This window comes from Lichenostomus cassidix, chromosome 10 (genome assembly GCF_008360975.1).
Source record: "Lichenostomus cassidix isolate B80296 chromosome 10, HeHo_3.0, whole genome shotgun sequence".
Taxonomy (NCBI): Eukaryota; Metazoa; Chordata; class Aves; order Passeriformes; family Meliphagidae; genus Lichenostomus; species Lichenostomus cassidix.
In genome coordinates this window covers 15,105,925-15,126,966 of record NC_139491.1, presented here as the reverse complement: position 1 = coordinate 15,126,966, position 21,042 = coordinate 15,105,925, and the positions used below count along the sequence as shown (strand labels likewise).

General features: G+C 43.4%; 2 protein-coding genes and 1 long non-coding RNA gene across 5 annotated transcripts in view; 1 reads left to right on the top strand and 2 right to left on the bottom strand.

Moving 5' to 3' along the window:
* The window catches only part of KLF13 (KLF transcription factor 13), a 33,990-nt gene extending 31,901 nt beyond the window's left edge, over positions 1–2,089 (bottom strand). The window contains exon 1 of the mRNA XM_085070816.1: positions 1,107–2,089. Coding sequence (XP_084926942.1) covers positions 1,107–1,647 — 541 coding nt within the window. The 5' untranslated portion in view covers positions 1,648–2,089. The remainder of the gene's footprint in view (positions 1–1,106) is intronic.
* A 172-nt stretch (positions 2,090–2,261) lies between these two features.
* On the bottom strand, positions 2,262–3,889 carry LOC146432805 (uncharacterized). Its single transcript, XR_014854326.1, has 3 exons — positions 3,775–3,889; positions 2,784–2,955; positions 2,262–2,691 (listed from the first exon to the last, which is right to left on the bottom strand). It is a non-coding gene; the product is annotated as an uncharacterized LOC146432805 (long non-coding RNA).
* Positions 2,938–21,042, top strand: part of TRPM1 (transient receptor potential cation channel subfamily M member 1) — a 122,986-nt gene continuing 104,881 nt past the window's right edge. For 2 of the 3 annotated variants that reach the window (XM_085070815.1, XM_085070811.1), the window contains exon 1: positions 2,938–4,320. The gene's annotated coding sequence lies outside the window, so the exon portion shown is untranslated. Of the gene's footprint in view, positions 4,331–21,042 lie in introns of all 3 variants that reach the window. The other variant, XM_085070812.1, reaches the window with a different exon arrangement.

Below are 21,042 nucleotides of genomic sequence, written 5' to 3'. Positions count from 1 at the left end.
TGAGGCTGACACCTCAGAGCTAAAACTGCTCAGGAGTTACATCATGTTTAGTTCTGAGGATCTCTTTCTTACTGCTCTTCATAAGAGAACTGACCATACATCTTAGTAAACTAATTTGCCATTTGAAATTATTCACTGGAACAGCTTGCACAAGTCTGCTCTAGTCGGTATGGTGCCTCAAAATATGTGCTATAATTGGTGCCTTCAGCAGAGATTGGTCTCCTCAATTTTTGGTGTCCCCTGTCTGACTGGAAGCCAACCTATTTCCCAGCGCCAGGCAGAGGTGTGAGGTGTGGCAAGTCATGGGGCCTATTTCAAGATGGCCCTCCTAATACTTTCAGTACAACTTTCACAACGCTTGCAAGACTTCCACTTTTTCTGTGGGTGTGTCTTATAAATTACAGTAGCAACAAAAAAGTGCTCGGTCTTCACCAAGAAGTAAGCACTGAACACTGCTGAGTACAAGTTACTGGTTGCATTCAAATGTTTTTTTCTTTTGAATTTGGTTTTACCCAGCTGCCGAAAGCTTTCAGACACTGCCCATATCCCCCTCTCTCCTCACTCATGGTGTCTCCTCGTGACTCGTGTTCAGCCTCTCATCTACCTTCTGCTAACTCTAGCTTTCACAAAGTGTCTGCTAAAGAAAGAAACAGACACACAGCCACGTAGGTGCCTCTAGAACATTTAATTTTAAATTACCAGGAGTATCGGTACTTGCATGGGATGTGATACGCTGGTATAAAGGGAGCGACGGGAGCATGGAGTAGGGAAAACGGGAGGTAAGAAGTACTGGAAAGGGAAGTACAAGACACACAGAACAAGAAGGCCAGCAGCTAAAAATTACAGCTTGGTACAATCCACACAGATGACCCACATGCCGTTCCCTGTGACATTAATAAAAAAGGGCAACATTAGCTTTGAATCTATGCCCAGTGAGGGTTTATTCCCAGAGGGGTTTTTTTTTTGTTGTTGTTGTTTGGTTTTCCCGAGCTTGAGTTCCGAGAGGTGAAACCATAACAGTGGCCAAATAAAAGTTTGTTTGGTTTTGTTTTTCATTTTAATTACCAAGCTGTAACAAATAAATCTCTGGCTGAATTGTAACTAACCTGTGTGGGTCCTTAGATGAGCTTTAAGATGGGAAGATTTGCCATAAACTTTTTCACACCCCACATAGTGGCATTTGTGCTTTTTCTGGGGTGATCCAGGGTCAGTCCAGCTTCTTATGCGTTTGTTCTTTTGTCTGGGGCTTGGCTCAGTTACTGCAGCCAGGCTAGTAGGTGTGGCTGCTCTTTCTCCTCCACGCTTACCAGCTGAAGACAGACTTTCTTCCCCAAACTCCTTAGGAGCAATAGAAATGTGTATTTGTTCTGTTCTATCAAGCGTCTCTGTTTTTTCCATCCTTAGAGTAGGTGAGTTTGGGACATGCTGGTTCAGATCTGCTAAAATGCTAGCTACCACAAGTAATGATGATCCATTGTCTTTCCCGGTTTCTCTGACTTCCCGTCTATCTTCTTCATTGGATGAAGGAAGTATTGCTGCATCAGGTTGGGGATCAGGCTCCCCTTTGGGACTATGGATAACAGCACGACTTGACATAGAAACAAGGCACTCTGCTGCAAAATGATCCACATATGCTGCTGTTGCCATTTTTCATAAGTTTAAAAAGAAATCCGAACAGACGAAGACAAAAAAAGAAAAAACAAACCCAACACAACTGTGCTCTTTCCCTTTTTAAAAAGATTACACAAGCAGACTTTTCCCTCCCTTATTTCTTAGGATCGGTTGGTAGGAGTAAAGGCTGATTTAGCAGCCATCAAACCCACACTTTGTTCGTGACGATCACACCCAGCTTGTCACTAAATCGAAAAAGCGTTGGCGGTCCAAGGAAAGAGAAAAAGAACAGCAGATAGATCCTGGCACTGGCAGCTTGTTGCTCGGAGCATGGGTTGATGCCGTTTTCTCAAGCAGGCAACGAGCTGGCGATGCGGTCTCGCAGCCCTCCCATCGCGCAGTGACAGCGGACCGGCGCTCCCCGTTATCGCTGCCCGGAGCCGCCCGGACCCCGCGGGGCGTGGCCTGGGAACATCTGGGCGTGACGTCAGCGCTCGGCCGCATCCCGCGCCAGCAGGTGGGCGGTGCGCGCGGGGGGCAGCGCCCGCCAATGGGAGGCGGCGCGCCATTGGCTGGCGGCGCGCGCGGCCGGCACCCTCCGCCCCCGCCGCGGCCACGCGGCCGCAGCGCGCAGGGCGGCGCGCGCGGACCCCTCCGCCGGCCCCGGGCGCGGCCGTGCTGCTCCCGCGCCTTTCGCTCCCTCCCCGCAGCTCGGACGGACGGGCGCCATTCGGTAACACCCGTGCTAGGGCTGCCCCGCGAGGGACCATTCAACAGGCGCCGAACTGTTACCAGATTAAACGTCCTCAAGCTGGAACCGATACAAGTAACAGGAAGGAGCGAGGCTGCACAGTTTGGTCCGCAGCTACACAGATGGAGCTTGGGTGTGGATTTTAATGGGTTGTGGCTGGTTTAACTAACTGCCACGGAACACACCTGAAATGGCCTTCCTTTCTGTCAAAACGCTAGCAGGCTGCAGCCTCTGCATTATTTAGAAGTACAAATGCAAATAACTTGGGTTTCATTGTTATTCTCTGCTTGTAAAAGATACAGCTCAGCCAGTTGTATAGAGATTAATGCCTGAATCAACGAGTTGTATATGAAATTAATTTATGGAGCAGATGTAAAATGCATCTGAATGGAGATCTGAAAGCACTTGTGATACCTATTACCTTTTGCCAGAACATGTTTCTCCAGACTAATTCCTATGAAATTCATGCCTTTAGCAAAGGTGTCCCTTTTCTTTGAGATAGAGGTGATTAGAGGAAAGTTTCTCTGGGAGCCCTTCTCTTTCTGGAGTAAAAGTTCTGTGGAGTTTGAGGGGGCGTGAGAGGAAGTGAACATCTGTTCCAGAAACCCAAATAGTTTTGGTGTTAGGTTGAGCAAAAAGTTGGTTTCGTACGTGTGAAAATACCACATGCAGGATTGAAGTCTGCTGATGCTACCACTGTGCTTTGTGAAAAAACAGGATTTATGTTGCCATGCAGCACTGCCCCTCAGGGCCAGGCTCATGGGTAACCTGTGCCTGCCACAGTGCCCCATGTCTGCTAGCAACAGAGCAGCCTGTGCTGCTGTCTCTATAGCAAAAAGAGAAATAAGGCACAACCAGTGCAGGAGGATGTGGTTTAATGCTGAATCAAGCCAGATCATTTTGATGCAGACATACTGTACCGTACCATTTGTTCTGCTGAGCAGATCTACAGGAAATGTTTACACCATTTCCAAATAAAAAAGTTGAGTTTCAGACTTACCCATTAGATGAAAAAGGAATTCGGTGGAAAACATTTTTAGAAGAAATTTTAGTTGTGTTGAAGCTCATCGTCTTTCTTGAGAGAAATAAATTGCTTAAGTAGACCTACCTGGTGGTTCTTTAGTAGTAGATTCAGAGAAGAAACCCTGCAGCTCTCTCAGTTTGAGAAAAAACAAGGGGCCGTTTTCAGGGAAATGAGGAAACGGCAATACTTAGACACAAGTTCTCAGTCTTAACTCCAGCATCAAGGACAATTATCAGAAAATGTACAGTAAAAAGGAGACATAGACTATGCTGGTGGCCAACCACCAGCAGGCTTTGCCCCAGCCCTGACGGGGGCTCCAGAGGCTTCCTGCTTATCTCGGTGCCCTCAGCCCAAGCAGTCCCTCAGCACTGTTGCGCCCCTCTCCTACCGCCTCTCCTCGAAGCTCTCTCACACCGTCACGGTCTGTCCTGGCCCTGCTCTTTCCCGCTGTATAGCACTGGCTTCCCCGAAGTCAGAGGGGCCGGTGTGGCCTGTCATCGGCCGGGCAGAGGTGCTGGCAGCGCGGACAGGGAGATCGGCAAATCCTGGGAATTCCCGCTCTCAGCGCGGCCCGCACCGCCTGCCAGCCGTGAGGGGAGATCGCCTCGGGAGAGCCGCGAACTGCGATTGGCTGTCCCGGCCCCCTCGCGCGCCTTTCGGGCACGGCTGGCCAATCGGGAAGGCCCTTACATGCTGGGAGAGGCGTCCCTCGGGCAGGGTGCTGCTGTGGACAGTGCCCTCAGGGGTGTCTGGGTGGCCTGCGGCTTCTGTGGGCGACTGTCTGATGCTGCGGCATCTGATGCTGCTCGTGTTTTGTCTTCATGGCGTGAGCAGGCAGGACACGGCTCACCACGTTCCTGGGATCTCTGGCCAGAGCAGAGCGGCTCGGCGTCGTGGGCACAGCCGGGGCGCTGGCAGAGGCGGCCCTTGGCGGGTAACGGCTGGTACAGCTGATGGGCGGAAAACGGGCGGACTTGATTTTTCAAATGATCTTTTGAGTTAAAGCCTTGTGCAGGCAGCAGCTGCTGTTGTGTAGGAGTGCCTTTCATGTACAAACTGGCCGTAACCAAGCCCCTCACGGCCCATGTGCTGTGCAGTTTTTCTGCCGTTCTGCACTGAGGGCTTGTGTTAGCACCGGCCTGGGAATGTGGCACAGGAGGGCTCAGGGCAGGCAGGGGCTCAGCAGGAGCTTTGCGTGGGTGAGAACTTGCTGCTTCTTTGGATGAACCCTATGAGCTTCCTTCTTCATTTGGATGAGCCCTATGAGCTTCCTTCTTCATTTGGGAAAAAACAATGTTGCGAAGGTTACTTGTAATAGAAAGGCGTTTTGATGCAAAAGAAAAGTTAGTGATATTTGGCAGATGTCCATGCAGTCCAGGTAGGGTTCATGGATTACTCTCTTAAGGCATAACTGAATGGAAATGCGCCTCTGACTTTCTAATAGCCTGTTAGAAGTAAAAAAATTGTGTTGTCTGTCTTGCTGCCAGTTAGAGTCACTATCTCTTTGCATGTTCAAGAGCAGGGTGTGTAGCAAGTGTGTCGTGTGGACATAATTCCAGGTGCCTGGTGGGACCAGCTTTGGCTTTAATGCAGGATTGCAAATCTCAAATGCAGCTCTGTGAACTAACAGGAGTAAATAACCTCCCTGCAAGTAGCAGGGTAAGGGGTCTGTCTCCTTTGCAAGGACTTGCAGCCATTACATTAGGTCCGTAGAACAAAAAAAAGTTGTGGAAAATCAGTAATCAAAACGCTGTGTCCATTTATCAACTCTTTCTTATAATGATCTATATCTACCAGTCTATTTGTTTATTGTTACTTATTGCATGGTATTTTTTCTGAACAAGTGCAAAAGTGGATTTCTGTGAAGTGTACAGCAAGTCTCAAATGCACCTCTGTTGAACATCTTATACCTGACTTGTTCTCACCAAAGGAGCTGAATTTTGAAACTGAGACTACAAAAAAAGTAATAAAAATAGATCCTACCTCCTTATTTAATTTTCTTTATTTGATTATATTGTTGATGTGTTCTTACCCTGCAGGCATTTGTCCCACAGACTGAGGTGAGAATTTTTCTCTCTGTTATGGCACTACTTTTCTACCCACTCAAGAAATACAGTCTGTTTTTTGGCAGAGGATTTTAGTGTTTATTGTTTTCTTATTACATAATTTAGAGTTTTGTTTAGGTACAAATGCATGGCAGCAGAATAATTTTAAATGGAATTCACCTTGTTTTCCCTTCCCAAAATAGCTCATTGTTTTAAATTACAGGAATATGAAACTCTAAAATGCTTTGTGAAATGAAAATAGTTTTATGGACTCTGTTAACAGGAACTTTGAACAGAATAGAACAAAGTCCTTATACAAATGCCAGACTGATGTTTTATTTCGCACGGTCAAAATAAAGAAAAAAACTGAGCTACAGCAACATATCTTAGAACTGGTTTAAAAACTGTTATTCAGATTAAAAGGATGCTGTAAACCAAATAATGGCAGAAGACTGCAACATGCAAAATTGGGCAATCTGAAGTAAGAGTTTTATGAGTGGGAGATACGAAGCATTTTAGCTGAGAGAAATTAGTTTACTATTCCGAATAACATGATAAGATGGAAACAGGCAGTTTTATAGTAGCAGATATTTCATCAGAAATTTTCCTGCATGAGTTTGCTCAGTAATTTTTTTTCTTTTCATACACTTCTGCTTTAGATCCAGTGGGTGAGATACAAAAAGTGTAAACCACAGGAGTTCTGTGGCAAGTAACATTATTTTAGATCATCTCAGGAAGCTCCTTATGAGAACAGGAAAAGGAGAAGGCAAAGTAGCCCCTCTCCCTGTTTCAGTTCCTACACAGCATCTGCAAGATGAAAAGATTTAGTTAGATTTTATTGTATCTCTGTAAATAGTTCCTTTTCCAATTAAACTGAAGAAACAAGGGAAAAAAGGAAACAGAGAAAATGACAGATGTCTCTGCCTGCATTTTTGCAGTACTTGTAGCCTCAATCCTATACTTTGAATCTATCAGTCTGTACTGATGCTTTCCTGTGGTTCTGCCTTAAGTGGTTTCATGGGTTGAGCTGGGGCTCTGGAAAGAAAAGGGAATAAAAGGGGATAGAATTATAAAGCCTATGGCCTGCAGCTCTCTCAAAGATAAGCTTGCCTAATACTGTCTCTTTTGTTGATATGAGGTTAATAATAATGCAGAGCAGAATTGCTGCAGAAGATAGGAAGAGAGGGAGGCAGTGAACAGGTTTCTGCCAGAAGTGAGCCACACTCTCCACTGAATGTTTGCACAGGGTTGTTTTCACCACACATCCTGGTGCCTTAATGAGAGAGTGAATATCAGATGTTTAACCTCATCTTCAGAATCCCTTTAGCTCAGTTTAATTTGAACAAATCACTGTGTTACAATAAGTAATTGCTTAAATTCATATCAACATCACTAATAGGTCTCCAGTTGTTGAAGACTTGGACTTTAAAAAAATAAAAAGGCTCTAGTGACTTACATTTGGCAGTACTTTTTCAAAAAGTAGAGGTAAGGGTTGAATATTAAAAAATGCAGGAAGCCATTTTTACCTGTGAGTCATCAGTCAGCAACTTTGACATTTTGGAAGCACAGCAAGAAGCTTTGGAGGGCTGAGAAAGCACTGTAAGCTATAGTGACAGCAATGTGCTGTGTCACTGAGCTTCCTGGACTAGCTGTGACAGGAATCCAAAATGCCAGAGTATTGCCCATTGTGCTGTTGTAACTAATGACTGCACACAAAATGGCAGAAGGTATTGGCGTGGCAGTGATAAAAGAATAATTAGGAAAATAAACTCTGAAAGAAAAAAAAAATCTCACTTTTAAGAAGTATTTTGATCCTTTCAGAAGATGGGAGACAAAAGAGATTGTGTTCTCTAATGTGTACTATATCAGTTTGTGGAATTGTGTGTGCTGTGGAAAAGAGAGTATAATGTAAAAGTAAACACATTCTTGCATTGAGCAGTGATTGAAAGGTTTATTTTATTTCCAGTTCATTTCTACAGTAGGAGGCTGCAGTGACCAGTATGGTACTGTAAAGTGTAAAGAATTGGAGAGTCCCAAATGAACTCCCTCCCATTGGTCTGAGTGAATTGGTATTTACTCACTAATGTTGTATCTTTGTGGAAAATGCCAAAAGCTGAGAAACAAAAGGAAGTACATTTGTTGTTCAGTGCCTAGTCCTTCTCAGTCACAAAGCATGAAATGATAGTTTGGATCTTAGAAATGAGCACCAATGATACTGTATACAAACTGAATCCATTTTAATAGTTTCTTGGGAGGACTCAATGAGATCATCCACATAATCACCAAAGCCACTCTGTGTGCAAATAATGCTTGTGATTTCTAAGTGGCAGCACTGGCTGGGGGCTGTGGGGTGCCTCACACGCTTGTGAGGCTCTGTGGCTTCTGGGCACTGCTGCTTCCACACTGGAAAGCCCAGAGGCAGAAGTCAAGCACTCCTTTGTGAGCAGCAAACTGAAATTTTGTTAGCTGAAATCCACTTTCTGCCTCAGCTGTCAGACATTGAGTGCTCAGCAGATCACAGGGAACACCTGCAGTTGCTGTGCTCATGGCATTCTTTTTTACAGACAACCTCTGAGAGAGCTGTCATCAAAGAAATACCATGTGTAAGGCTGTAGAGGCCAATTTCTCTGGTTTCTTCCAGCCATGAAGCAGGAAAAGAGAACTTCTTTAAAGTGGCGGTGCTGCTTCTTGCAGTAATGACAGCTGGTCATCCTAAAAGGCTGCTCAGTGATCAACATCACTGAACACACCAAGCAGGCCTGTTCCATGGTATGCCTGACCTCTGCAGCTGAGGCACAAGAGAGTCTTGGTTCATTTCCAGATGCAGACCTGCTATTCTGCCATGGTCAGACTTCTGAAATGGTGACCCACAAGTAAACATTCAGGATTTTTGCTGTTAATTTACTTTTTAATCTTCCTTTTACATTTCTGTCTTCTAATTTCCATAAGGTTGCTCTTCATCCTACAGAAGAGCAATTCATCCTACAGAAGAGTAATTCATTGAGAGCCAAGCTGTAGCTCAGTGGTCTGTAACACACTGTGAAAAAACTTTCAAATGAAGGAGTTATATCTGATGGCCAGTGGTTCTGAGATATCCAATCATAGTAAGTCAGCAGCTGTACCAGTAAAGGGCCTTCTAACTGTTGATGTAAAACCCTAAGAATATTGGGAAATATAACTTTCCTGCCATAAGAAGATCACAGAACTTGAAAGGATGACATCCAGTTCTCCACCTGCTAGGAATTGGGTCAGAAAGAGAAAATAACTTCTTTTAAATGCAACATCAAGTTGCATTAAATAAAGCTTACCAAAGAAAAAGAGGTTGTTCATGTTAGGGTACAGCAAGCATGGGAAGGTAAAACATAAAATAATTACTTCCTCTGTTTTCACTCTCTGTAACCAGACTTCTGTCAGGTTTTGCCAGCTATGAAGCAGAAAGTGATGAAGTTAGAAGTCATGTATTGAGCATAATCACTTCCACTGCATTTGATCCACAGAATCATTAGTTTGAGCTCGGTTTAACTCGTTTCAGTGTTGGTTTTGGTCTTTTATGATTTACCCATTTATTATTTCTGTTTCTTAACTTCTCTGTGTTTTTTTCAATGTGTGAATATTGCATGTTGTCGCTTTTGCTAAGCTTCTTTTCATTCAAAAGCAGAGAAAATACCAACACGTCATCAGGAAGTGCTCAGATGAGTGAATTGATCCAGCAGCTTATTCAGTAAAAGTTGCATAACATTCATTCATGTTCATGCTTGCAAGTCAGCAGTGAGTCACAGGTGAAAGCACCACTGCAAAATAGTCAGCTGGATATTTTTGCAGTATGTTTTCTGAAGCAGATATTATAATATGTCAGATTAGTAATATGTTAGGCCTACTGGAGTGGTCAATGCTCAAAACCTGGCATTTTAGTTTTGCAGAATCATTATGAAAAGATAGGATGTTTGGGTACAGTTGATGAATAATGCTTGCTATTGGGCAGTTGGTATGTTTGTGTGAGCCTGCACACTGAATTTGGAATAGGGAGTTGTATCAGTTTTTCTCCTGCCCATCAGTTGAGCCACTGCAAAGAACAAAAGAAATTCTTTCAGACAGCATTATGGGGTGGTGAAACACTGTGCATCCCAGTGGAACCTGAATGAGTAAGAAAATGACTGCTTTCCATGGCAAAACATTATTTATAATCTGAGCCTGGACATAAAGGTGAAAGTGTAATGGAGATTCAAGAGAAGTGATTACAGATGAGGCTGATGAGAGCTTAGCAAAGCAGCTGCAAATTATGCATAAAAGCACCTCTGCTTAGCCTTTTTCTTTCCTTTTAAGGAGAGTATAAGCCTACTGCTGGTGGAGGAAAGATAGGACATGGGGGAAAGAGAATTCTGTTCTGTTGCTGCTTGATTCAAAGGTCAGCTAAGGAGAGAGATTGAGAGAGACTGAATGACACTGAACTAGATTGCTCAGAGACCTCTGATGTTAGAGAGCTGTTGTGAGGTTGCTGAAAAAGTGGCCAGGTGCATGTGGGTGGTTATTGGGTCTATATGAGCCTGTAATTTGTGATATGTAAAGTAAAAGTAACTGGTTTTCAGCAGTCTCATGTGGCCTGTATATTTGCTTTCCTTAAAGATTGCCACTGAAGGAATTAACTGTTAATCTAAAATGTCCACTTAGCTGGGAAACTTTGACCCATTTCAAGAGTCTGAATGTAGATGGGTCTGTGTGATCCCACCTCTGCAAAATTTGTTCCCCAGGATACGAGTGCCCTGCCATTTGGCAAAAACCAAATCCAGCAGAGTTTGCAGTGTCCAGCTTCAAGAGTGTTACGCAGGTCTGTGGCAGAAACACAGAATTTTTAAGTGGATGTCCTTTTTTTAAAGATGTCTCAGCACAGATTTCAGCTTCACTGGCCTTTGTGCAGTAAAACTTCCTTTTAATGCTATCTTTAGTCTGCATCTAGGTCACTAGCCCAGGGATGTGGTCTGTCTGTCTATCCTTCTGTGTAAGCTGTGCAAGTCAGCTCCCTGAGTTTTGTGTAAAATAAGTGAATCTGCCTCTTACTGATGCAGTGAAGAGAGTGAAGCACCCAAGCCTGAATTCCACTCCTCTGGAAAGCATTACTCAAGTGCAGCTGGAGGCTGAACGTGGGATAATGGCTGTTGACAAGGTTCAGTCAGCTTTAACTGGGTGTGAGTGGATCCCTGTACTGGGTCTGCCTGAGATGGGGTTAATTTACTGCACAGCAGCTGTGCAGTGCTGTGCTTTGGGTTTGTCACCAAACACTGCTGATATCACACAGATGTTTTAGCTGCTGCTAAGCAGGGCTTACACAGCGTCCAGGCTTTCTCCATTTCTCATTCTGCCCCTGCAGTGAGTAGGCTGGGGGTGGGCAGGAGGCTGGGAGGGGACACAGCCAGGACAGCTGACCCCGGCTCACCGAAGGGATGTTCCTTACTCTACAACGTCATGCTCAGCAATGAGGCTGGGGTGAGTTTTCCAGGGATTGCCATTGCTTAGGAACTGTCTGGGTATTGGTCTAGCTGGTGTTGATTGCTTTTGTATCACTTGTTTTTCTTTTTATTTTGTTTTGGTTTTTTGTTTCCCCCTCTCCTGATTAAACTGTCTTTATCTAACACACACATAAGCTTTCTCACTTTTGTCCTTCCAGTTCTCTCCCTCATCCCGCTGTGGGGAGAGTGAGGAAGCACCTGTTGTGGGACTGAGTTTCCTGCTGCTGTGTCCTCTCTATGAAAACCAGTCCCTTCTCCTGATGCTGCCTCTCCTGGGCACTGTGCTGGTGCCCTGTTTTGGCTGGTCCAACCCACAGCTTTTGGTGACTCCTGCTCTGAATCCTGGTTGTGGATTTCTTGGCAGCAATGGGAAATTTGCCTGAGTTGATTTTTTTTCCTTTTTTTTCTTTTTTTTTTTTCTTTTTTCTTTTTCTGTTTGGAGCCACTGTCGGTTCTTCTGCAGCCAACAACTTTTATTGCCTCTTCTGCGAAGGAGATTAAGACAGCAGATAATCCTGCTCCCAGAAACAGGGCCTGAGAAGCTAAGCCAGCCTTTCTCATCTGTGAACACATACTGCTTCACTGCCTTATTACTGTAAATGCTGTGATTCATTGTCTCCTATGTATTTAACACATGTAGTCTCTTAAATGCAGTGTTTGTATGATTCCTTATGAACAGAAACTGTTTATGAAGCAGTGATTTGCTCTTCTCTCCTCTTCTTGTTAATTGCCTATGTTTGCACTATATCCACTATCAGCACAAGACCTGCATCTGGCCCATGTCTCCTGCTCCCCAGCCACTGTGCTGGCATCTTTCACTTTTATGAGAGTGTTAAGACTTCTCTTCATCTTTACAATAACCCTGAGACCTAATACTGACACCTGAGTATCATCCCTACAGATGCCTAAAATCCAGATACTTTGAGATAGGATGAGCTACCCCATAGTGATTCACAGATTCCCAAACTTAATCCGTATGGAAAGCTTATATAAACTAGATAAAGGCACTCTGAAGCCCAACCAAGCAACTTCCTTGTATAATGAGAACCAGGATACTTTTGTGTATTGGTTGAGATTCTGATCCTTGCATTCTCAGAAATGCCCAGGCACAGGGTGCTGGGCACAGGTTTTGCTGACAGTGTGAAAACAAATACTTTTTACCACCATAGTTTATGCCAACAAATGGATTAAGTGCTATACATGCAATTTAGATGTTATGTGTCATATTCTGACAGGCTTCAGAGAGTTCTCTGGGTTTTTTTTTTCAGGAACACTAGGTGACAGTGACATCATTTAATATGACAGTGTTTTCCTCTCCTTAGTCAGTTCCTGATGCAGAAGATAGATCATATCTCTGTAGCAGAGGACAGTTGCAGAAATGTGTCATCAGCCTACAAAAAAGGCTCAGTTTGTAGTGTGAAGTACAGAAATCACTCATATGACTAAGCGCTGTGCAGAAACTTAGAGCTATTTCCAGGAAAGCCAGGCAAAGGGGGAAAGATGGGCATGTCACATGACACAGAAGCATGAGCTATACCAGCTGGCACCATGGGAGCTGGCTCACGGCTTTCCCCATTGTCCAGTATGTCCCTGCAAAGCAATATCAATGCTCTCCATTTCTGAGAGCACTAGGCTCAAAGACATTTTGAAAATTGGCCTCCTTTGGTGTAGCTTTGGAGATCTTTGACATCCATTTTGTAAATTCCAGCTGTGGTTTCTTCCCTTTAAGCTAAGAGTAGTTTAGTTTACTACCTAAAAACTTGATCTGAAACAGGCATATGGGCTATTAACATTGAGCTATATGGGAGTCATTCCCTTTGAGCTGTGGAAATGTTGGTTTCCCAGAAGGCAATACCTGAGTACAGTGTACAATGCCCTTCACTCAGGCTGCATCTCGAGTATTGTATCCAGTTTTGGGCCCCTTGCTGCAACAAGGACATTGAGGTGCTGGAGTGAGTCCAGAGAACGGCAGCAGAGCAGGGGAAGGGTCTGGAGCACAAATCTGATGAAGAGCTGCTGAGGGAGCTGGGAGTGTTTAGTTTCCCCCTGGGGAAAAAGAGGCTCAGGAGTGACCTTACTGCTCTCTCCAACTCTCTAAAAGGAGAGTGTAGCCAAGTGTTAGCCTCCCAAATAACAAGTGGAAGGACAAGAGGAAATGGCCTCAAGTTGCATTAGGGGAGGTTCAGATTGGATATTAGGAAAAATTTCTTCACTGAAAGGGTTATCAGACATTGGAACAGGCTGCCTAGGGAAATGGTTAAGTCACTACCTCTAGAGGAATTTAAAAGATGTGATGATATGGCACGTAGGGACATGGTTTAATGGTGGGCTTGACAGTGCTGCATTAAAGATTGGACTGGGTGATCTTAAAGGTCTTTTCCAACTGAAATGATTCTGTGATTCTATGACTTGCACACTGATCCATATACTGTAGACATCTGAAATCACCTAAATTCCTTCAGGAAAGGCTTATCATATCAGCAATTATCTCACTAGCTCGGACTTAAATAGGCTTTTTCAGGATCAGGGGTGATTTTTCATGATAATGGATTTCCCTAGGAGTTATCCTAAGTTTCCAGCATTTGTCATTCAAGCTGACATCCCACCTTTGAGGAAGAGTATGAGCCATCTTTCTGCAAAGCAGGATTTACCAAATAGTTTGGTGGTGCACATGGCTATATACAGTAGAGGTGAGCCCTAAAATTTCTTCTTCTCTTTCCTTAAATGATTGGTGAGATTGTTACTGCAGCTTTTGTAAATCTTTAGAGTCCTTAGCTACAATCCTGGTTTTTATATGATGGAAATCAAAGGTACCTGGCATGTAACACTTCAGACTTAGCATCAACTATTCAAGCAGATGTTTTTGAATTAAAGGAAAGAAAATCTGGACTTCATTAGACTACAGAGGAACCGATGTAGTCACCACATAAATTTTGCTCAAGGAAAAATATATAAAAATCCAGAGCCAAATTTCTGGAGTCTCCTTTGCATGGTCCTGACTTGGTTGGTTTTTTGTTATGGAAGCCAGGCTTACTGAGTTCCATGTCTGTTTTCTACTTAATACATTTTCATCTTGCTCCATGAGTTCCAAGTGATTAAAACAAGTGATATCATAGATGTCCTTTGAAAACAGGTAAGTGGCTAGAGGACTAGTCCCTGTTTGTGAGGATGGGAATCTGCAGCAGAATTTTCCCCTTTTTGAGCATAAGTTATCACATGCTGATTAGCCTAGGAAATAGTTTTTCTTCATCTGCCTATGGAACTATTTGCTTATTATTGAGCTGCTTGTGGATATGTCACAAACATGGTTTGCTGTTTAGCACTATTCACACATTGTCCTAGGGAATTCTAGGTATGCAGATGGTTTGCAGACAGGTGACTGAAAATTTGCCATTTGTTTTATTGCTTAGTTCCCCAAATCATGCAGTAGTTCCACTTCCTGAATATCACTGCCATGGGAGAGCAGCATGGATTTCCAATGCATAGCTAATACTGCTTCAGAGTAATTGTGTAATCCAGAATTTACTTTGAGTAAATGTTGAAAAAATAAATGTGGACTTAGTTAGCTCTTCAGAGGACTTATCATTCACCAGAATCAAATGCATTCACTCAGATTCATGGAAAACAAACATAAAAGGGCTCAAATAGCACTAACTGGAATGTGTTTAGAATACAGACTGATAGTTTTCCGAGTGCATTGGTGGATTTACTCTTAGCCCAGATTATTTACTTGGGTAATGAAACTGACTTTTGTGCATTCAGCTGTTTTCAAAATAAAAATGTAGTGGAAAATGTGGTCTGGCTAGGTCTGCTAGGCAATGGGCTTGTGTTCTCTGCAGTTAAGTGGTTCAATACATTCTACAGTGGGAATATTGCCTGCCTGAGAAGATTAATTTCCTTTTTGGTGGTTTGTGTCTATAAAAAAAAAAGGATGAGTTCAGTGATATTTAGCAGAGTATATAACATGCTGGTAGTCATTTGGATTTAGGACAAAGCCTTACCTGTAAACTTCAAGTGGACAATGAACTTAGGATCCCTGCTGGAGCTGAAATGAATGAAAGGTTTAGTAGTCTGTGTAACAGTAACCACCTTTTCGGTGCAATCTGTGAGTAGCTCTTCTCAAAATCTCTCTAGTCTTCCCCCTGCCAAACACCTGCAGCAGAACCCACAGCATCTCTGCTGTTAGTTCTGCCTGTACCTGTGAGAAACAGGAGATTTCCTTTTAGTAGCATTACATTTAATTTCTGTGGTATACTGCGCTTCAGTGATAATATCCAGGCAATGCAACAGTTGCTTGTCTAATTTGTAGCGTTCTTTCCAGCGTGGTTATTCTGTCTTTAGTACCCTCCTTATCTATCAGACGGCAGCTTAATGTTGTGAATGAGGCTGTGCGTGGCAGGTGCTGGCTAATTGCATGTGTTTGTCCCACAGCTGCCAGTGCTCTTCTGTCCAGCTGAGCACGTCAGGGCTCATCTGAACCATGACTGTGGTCAACAACAGCCCAGAACAAGGGACTGCTTGTCCCACAGTGGTGACAGCAAAACGCCGTGGGGTAGGGCTGACTGTTTAACAGTTTTTGATGATTTGGCATAGCACAAGTGCTGAACAAAGCACAGTGAGTGTTCACACATCATGACGTGATGTCATGCATTTTCCAAGAAACCTTCAAATTAAAAAATTCATAATCTCTTCAGTGAGTGGGATGCTTTTTGGGGAACTAACTGGGCCTCTCTGATAATAGTGTATTTATTCCATAGTGCAGAACTGCCATGCTGTGTCTCAGAATAGGAGAAATAACATCATTATAGAATCACATCCAGTCACTTAGGATGTGTTTGTGTCCTTCTCCCATAACTGCCTAGTTTTTCATCTGTACTGTAAATGCCGAGGCTTGCAACAGAAATCTTACACAGACAAAATAAGGATGCAGGCTTAATTACTTGTTGCACTAATTAATACAGTGCCATGACAGCACTTGTTTGTAAATTACAAACCTTCATTTAATAACTAAGATAAATTTTATTTTCATTCTTTGTGTTTCAATGTTGTAACTTGCAATACCTTTCAGAAATAATCCTGTGCAGGCAGTTTAGATTGGAATGTGGTGATACTAAATAACACGTGGAAATGCTTTAATGATTATATGGTGAAAATATTAAATGATATATTTGATGCCATTGTTTGGGTGCAAAGTGTTTGTGTATTAGGATACTGTGAGTCAGAGCACACACCCTCTAGCTGGAGCTCACAGAACCCAAGGAAGGGAAGATGCCTGTGTGTTTGAAAGTAGCTGCACAAAGAGAGTGCTGACTCTGTAGCTCATCTCTGAACAACAGATTTTCTTTGGGCTAGGGGATTTCCCAGGTGAGAAAGCTGCAGCTGAGGAAGCAACAAACATGGTGGGGCAGTTAACAGCAGCTGACCTTTACTGGAGGGGCAGGCAAGTTGTGGTTTTCTTTGGGCAAGAAGAGTCCACCAGATGCTCACCTTAATTGGGCCTCTGCTTTCCAACTCTTCTGCCTACCACCAGTAAGGCCTTTTTACTCCTCAGGTCTGGCTTTTTTTCCTTGAAGCTGTACTCCTAGCAGTAGTCTTGATTTGGAAAGAGCTGTATTCAGGAAGGGCTGCCTAATTGTGTCCTTAAAGTCCACCAAAATCAACAGTGTTTTTCTGAAGCAGGACCTTAGAGTTTCTCACACAAGCAGGGAGTAGAGCTGGTGGCTCTGCATTGCATGGGTACAGCTCAAATAGCAAGCATCTACAGAAGACAAATATTTTACAAGAAAAACTAAGGGAAATAAATTCAGATAGGGACAAAACACAAGGAAACAGAAGGGGAGAGAGAGGAGAAGGCTAAGTATGTAAAAGACAACAGCAGTAGCTAAGAGTTATTTTGAGATAGTACAAACACTATCCTGGGTTTGGAAAACTTTCTTCTATCCCAGATCTCTGAATTTCTCAAATTCAGGAGATACATCATATATGTTACAGACTATGCACCATCATTTGTGGAGATTACTATGAGGACTTTATGTAAGTAGTGAATGACATAATTAAAAACACAAAAAGCATTCTTAATCTGAGTGAACCATGGGGCAAGGATACAGAGTGCCAAGGGGGCCTTTCCCAACCCTGGAGCTCACTGCTTGCAACCCAAAGGATTAGCTCTACTGTACAAAGTGCTCATTGTATTCTGCACACACACTGTTCCTGTACATTTCCAGAGATGTAATGCACTGTAGTAAGTAAATGGCACAATTTCAGACAAAGCCTGTGGAGGATGTCTCAGAAAGGATTTGAGCAATAAAACATCACACTGTTAATTAGTATGTTCCATGTGGTAAATAAAAACACTCTGACAATCAAGAGAGGGAAGGCAGTGAGAGCTTGACTGTAAATTTTGCTTAAGCAAAGACTGCATTTACCTTGTAGGAATATTTCCTGTGAATAGTTTATGCAATATGATGAATAGGGAAGTCCTGCACTTTTGCATGCAGTGGGAAGACTGCTAGAGGAATCTCATCTCGCTTGTTTCCTGCTAGAATAGCCTCACCATGTCACCTTTCTTTAATTCTCCAATTTACTTTTAACACCCCTCTTGCCCTTCTGCCATAACTCTCTTTCATTTAGGGACTTCTGGAGTTGGAAGTAGTGCTTACTCCAAGCGTGCTAGTAGTTGTTATGGTCTGGGGGAAAGTCCTACCTGCTACAGATTTTGCCATTAAAGTAAGCAGGAGACACAGGTGTTTTCCAGTTTAGCAGGTGCTAAGAGAGGCGGAGAGACAGACAGAAGAGAAGCTAGTGGAAAACATTTGTTTCCTAAAGAGCTGGATGTGGAGGAGCAAGAAGAAGAGGTTTAGTTTTCCATGGAGGCAAGTGAAGAAGGTTGGTTGTGTGAGTGCTGGAGTGGAAGAAGGCTTGTTGCTTTCAGAGCAGGGCCCTTGGCTAAGAGAGGAGGGAGAGCATCTGCTGCTTGGCTTACCTGCAGTGAGAGGTGGGGGTGAGTCAGGGGCTTGGAACAAATGTCTTTGATTTTTATCAACCTTCTGCCCATTACCTAATTTAACTGGTAGTTGTCAGTGAGGGGAAAAGGGTCATTTCTCAGAGCAGCAGAAGAGGAAATAATTTGTTGTTTTTGTTGCTGTGACACTTCCCCCCAGAGTATTTTAGGAAACCAACATTAAAATCTTGAAATGAATAAAGAAGTGAGTGGTGTGGGACAAAACTTGCCATCTTTAGCTAAAAGATTGCTGTATTCCTCTACTAAATCATGAAGATTGTTGTGTAGTCTTGAGCTGGTTTTGAATATGTTTGCTGCAAATTGAAATTCAATAGTGACAGCCCATTGAGTCCTTGCCTCTGTAATAAGACATTTGTTGATGCAGAGCCTTGGAGTCTGGGGTCCTCCATTCCTTTCTCCTTAGGAAGGCTGGGAGCACAAGGCCTGTATAACTGGGCCTTTTTTTTTTCTGTTAGTATATAGGGTAAAAATTTAAAAACCATCAAAGTAATTAAGTATTTACTTTCCCTTTTGACATAATATCTTGGGACTTCTACTGAGATTGAACCCTCAAGTTGTCAGATTTTTTCAGAAATAGAGTCTGTTCTAGACTAATAGGGGGTTATAGGGAATGATTTTTATTTTTTCAAATTCATTGTAGGATTCATAGACTTAAGAGAAACAATAAGAACAAGAACTGTGGTTTCTGATCAACTTCCTACCTACAGGTTGTGATGCATTTTGTTCCTCATGCTACAAGTGAGAGCGAGTAATTCTTACCAGTATCTGACAAGTGGCATATGCAGTGAGAAGAGAGAGGGAATTGAGATGTTCTGAGAGGGGCTGCCAGTCAGTACAGCAGCTTTGTGCAATGCATTTCAGGCCACTTGGTCATGAGTGGTGCTCCTGTCATCTGTGGCATGCTTCACCGGGAGCAGGTGTGACCCTGGCCATTGGATGAGTGCAGATAGGCCAGCAGGAGGGCACTTTGGCAAGTGAAGGGCCCTCTGGCTGAAGGAGTGAAATAAAAGGTGAATGAAGACCTGAGGATACCTGTAATAGAACAGAGCCAAGAGCTGAGGAGCAGGAAGTGGCTGCAAAGTGAAGGATTTGGGAGATTATTGCTTGAGTATTGCAGTATTTACTGAATATATTGCTGTCCTTTTTCCTCCTGTCCCCAGAGCAGATAGCAGTAGGTAGCAGATATCTAATCCAAGACAAGCAAGATGGGTTTCACGTTCATGGTTTCAAGTCTGATATTGAATCAGATGTTCAGATGTATTGCTCTGACTCCATGTAATGCAGAATTAATTGTATCAATTATTTGCATTCTTCTCCCCCATCTCCTATTTCCATTCACAGAACAAATCTAGGAAATCTTGAACTCTTGTGTGAAGTCCACCTGTGAATGCTGCTCTGCAAGCAACAGCATCTCAAGTAAGCTCTGGGCTATACATGAATATTTGTATCTAGGTTTAAGATCACCCAGCCACTGAAAAGAAGTAGTAGGCTGACTTAAGGAACTGGAAGGTGAATTAAATCATGCAGTGGGATATCCATTATTGCCAGTTGTCTGCTGGTAGAATGCAGCTTCAAGCTAGAACTTGTTCTTCAGGGAATGCTGACATTATGAGGTAGATGATATCCACACAAGTGTTTTCCCATTACTGGAGAATAAAATATAACCTAGAGGTGCTGCAAACCCCAGCTTTAAAGGAGTGTTATCTTTCATATTATGTCCTGTTGGGGCTGTGAGACCTGAAGCTGAGGGTTTGTTAAACAAACTAAAAACTTTGGCCAAAGTCCTGCCATTTTGATAAAACAGGAGTGCGCAGCTGGCAGTGCGGTGACAGGAAGGGCAGCAAGTGGCCCAGCAGTGCTGTTGTGGAGGCCTAGGATGCTGCTGGAGGCATATGAGGGGTATTGCTGGCAAGGGCAAACTGCTTAAAAATCACCATCAGTACCAGGAGGAAGGCCAGTGTCTACAGAAATTGGTGAATAAAGTATTCAGTCACAATTGCAGTCGAGCCTGGCTCAAGACTGTACTTGCCAAGACCTTAAAGTATGAAAATCTCCTTTGGCCATCCCCAGTGCTGCCCCAAAGCCTATCAAAGGGCTTTGGAATGTGTTTCCCCTGTGTTTACTACTCCATGCAGTTTAGTCTAGTGCTGGCAGTGGAGAACTGTAGCAGGCATTCCTGGCTGTTTGAACTAAGTGGTATCCATGGCTGGGGGAAAGAGTGCTTTTCAATCTCTGCCAGGTTTCTTTGTTTCTCGTGGATCAGCACTGATGGTGCTACAGTTCATCCTCGTGCAAGGATCTCTTCTCCAAGAGTACTAGTCTATACATCCCCAACACTTCTGACTCAGTGCAGTGAAACTGTACACCAAACCCATTGTCTAATTGTTTATCCACTCCTGGTTTCTAAAGCTGAGACGCTGAATAGAGGCAATTCTTCTAGCTCTGGCTTCATGCCTCATAGCAAACGTGTAATTCCTGCCATTTGCTTCAGTTTTGCTCTTGGCTGAAATCTGAATGTACAGCACAGGGCTATTTCACATTCTTCTTTCTCCTATGGGCTGGTCTCATTATTAAGGATGCTCCTCACCATTGTATAATTTCTGTGTGCAAGTTGGTTTCACCCGTGGTGCTCACATCTCATCTATGCATGAGCCATATGCAGTGGAAATTGTTCCCTGCTGATAAAGGCTAAACTGGCCATGTGAGGCTGCTGCTGTTTTTAGGAGTAATGGGGCACACAGAACGCTGTATGGGACAAACTTTATTTCCCACTATAGAAACCTCATTCTTCTGTTCCAGACACTGCAATACAGTAGTGGGTTTAATGAATCTGACCCCTGAAAATCTGGGGGGATGGCAAGTTCATAGACTTTTCTTTGGCCAGAAGGTGCTTGGGATTTAAACTCTGGTAGGAGTTGGGAGGTGATTCTGCTCTGTGATCTGAAATACAGAGGCACAAATGAAAGAAGAGCTGCTCAACCCATGCCATGTTTTCTTTTTTACTGCCGGGAGCTAGATCTGCTGGTGAATCTCAGGCTTACCACCTCACTTTATGGTTTGAGGGCAAGAAAATCTTAACCTCCGAA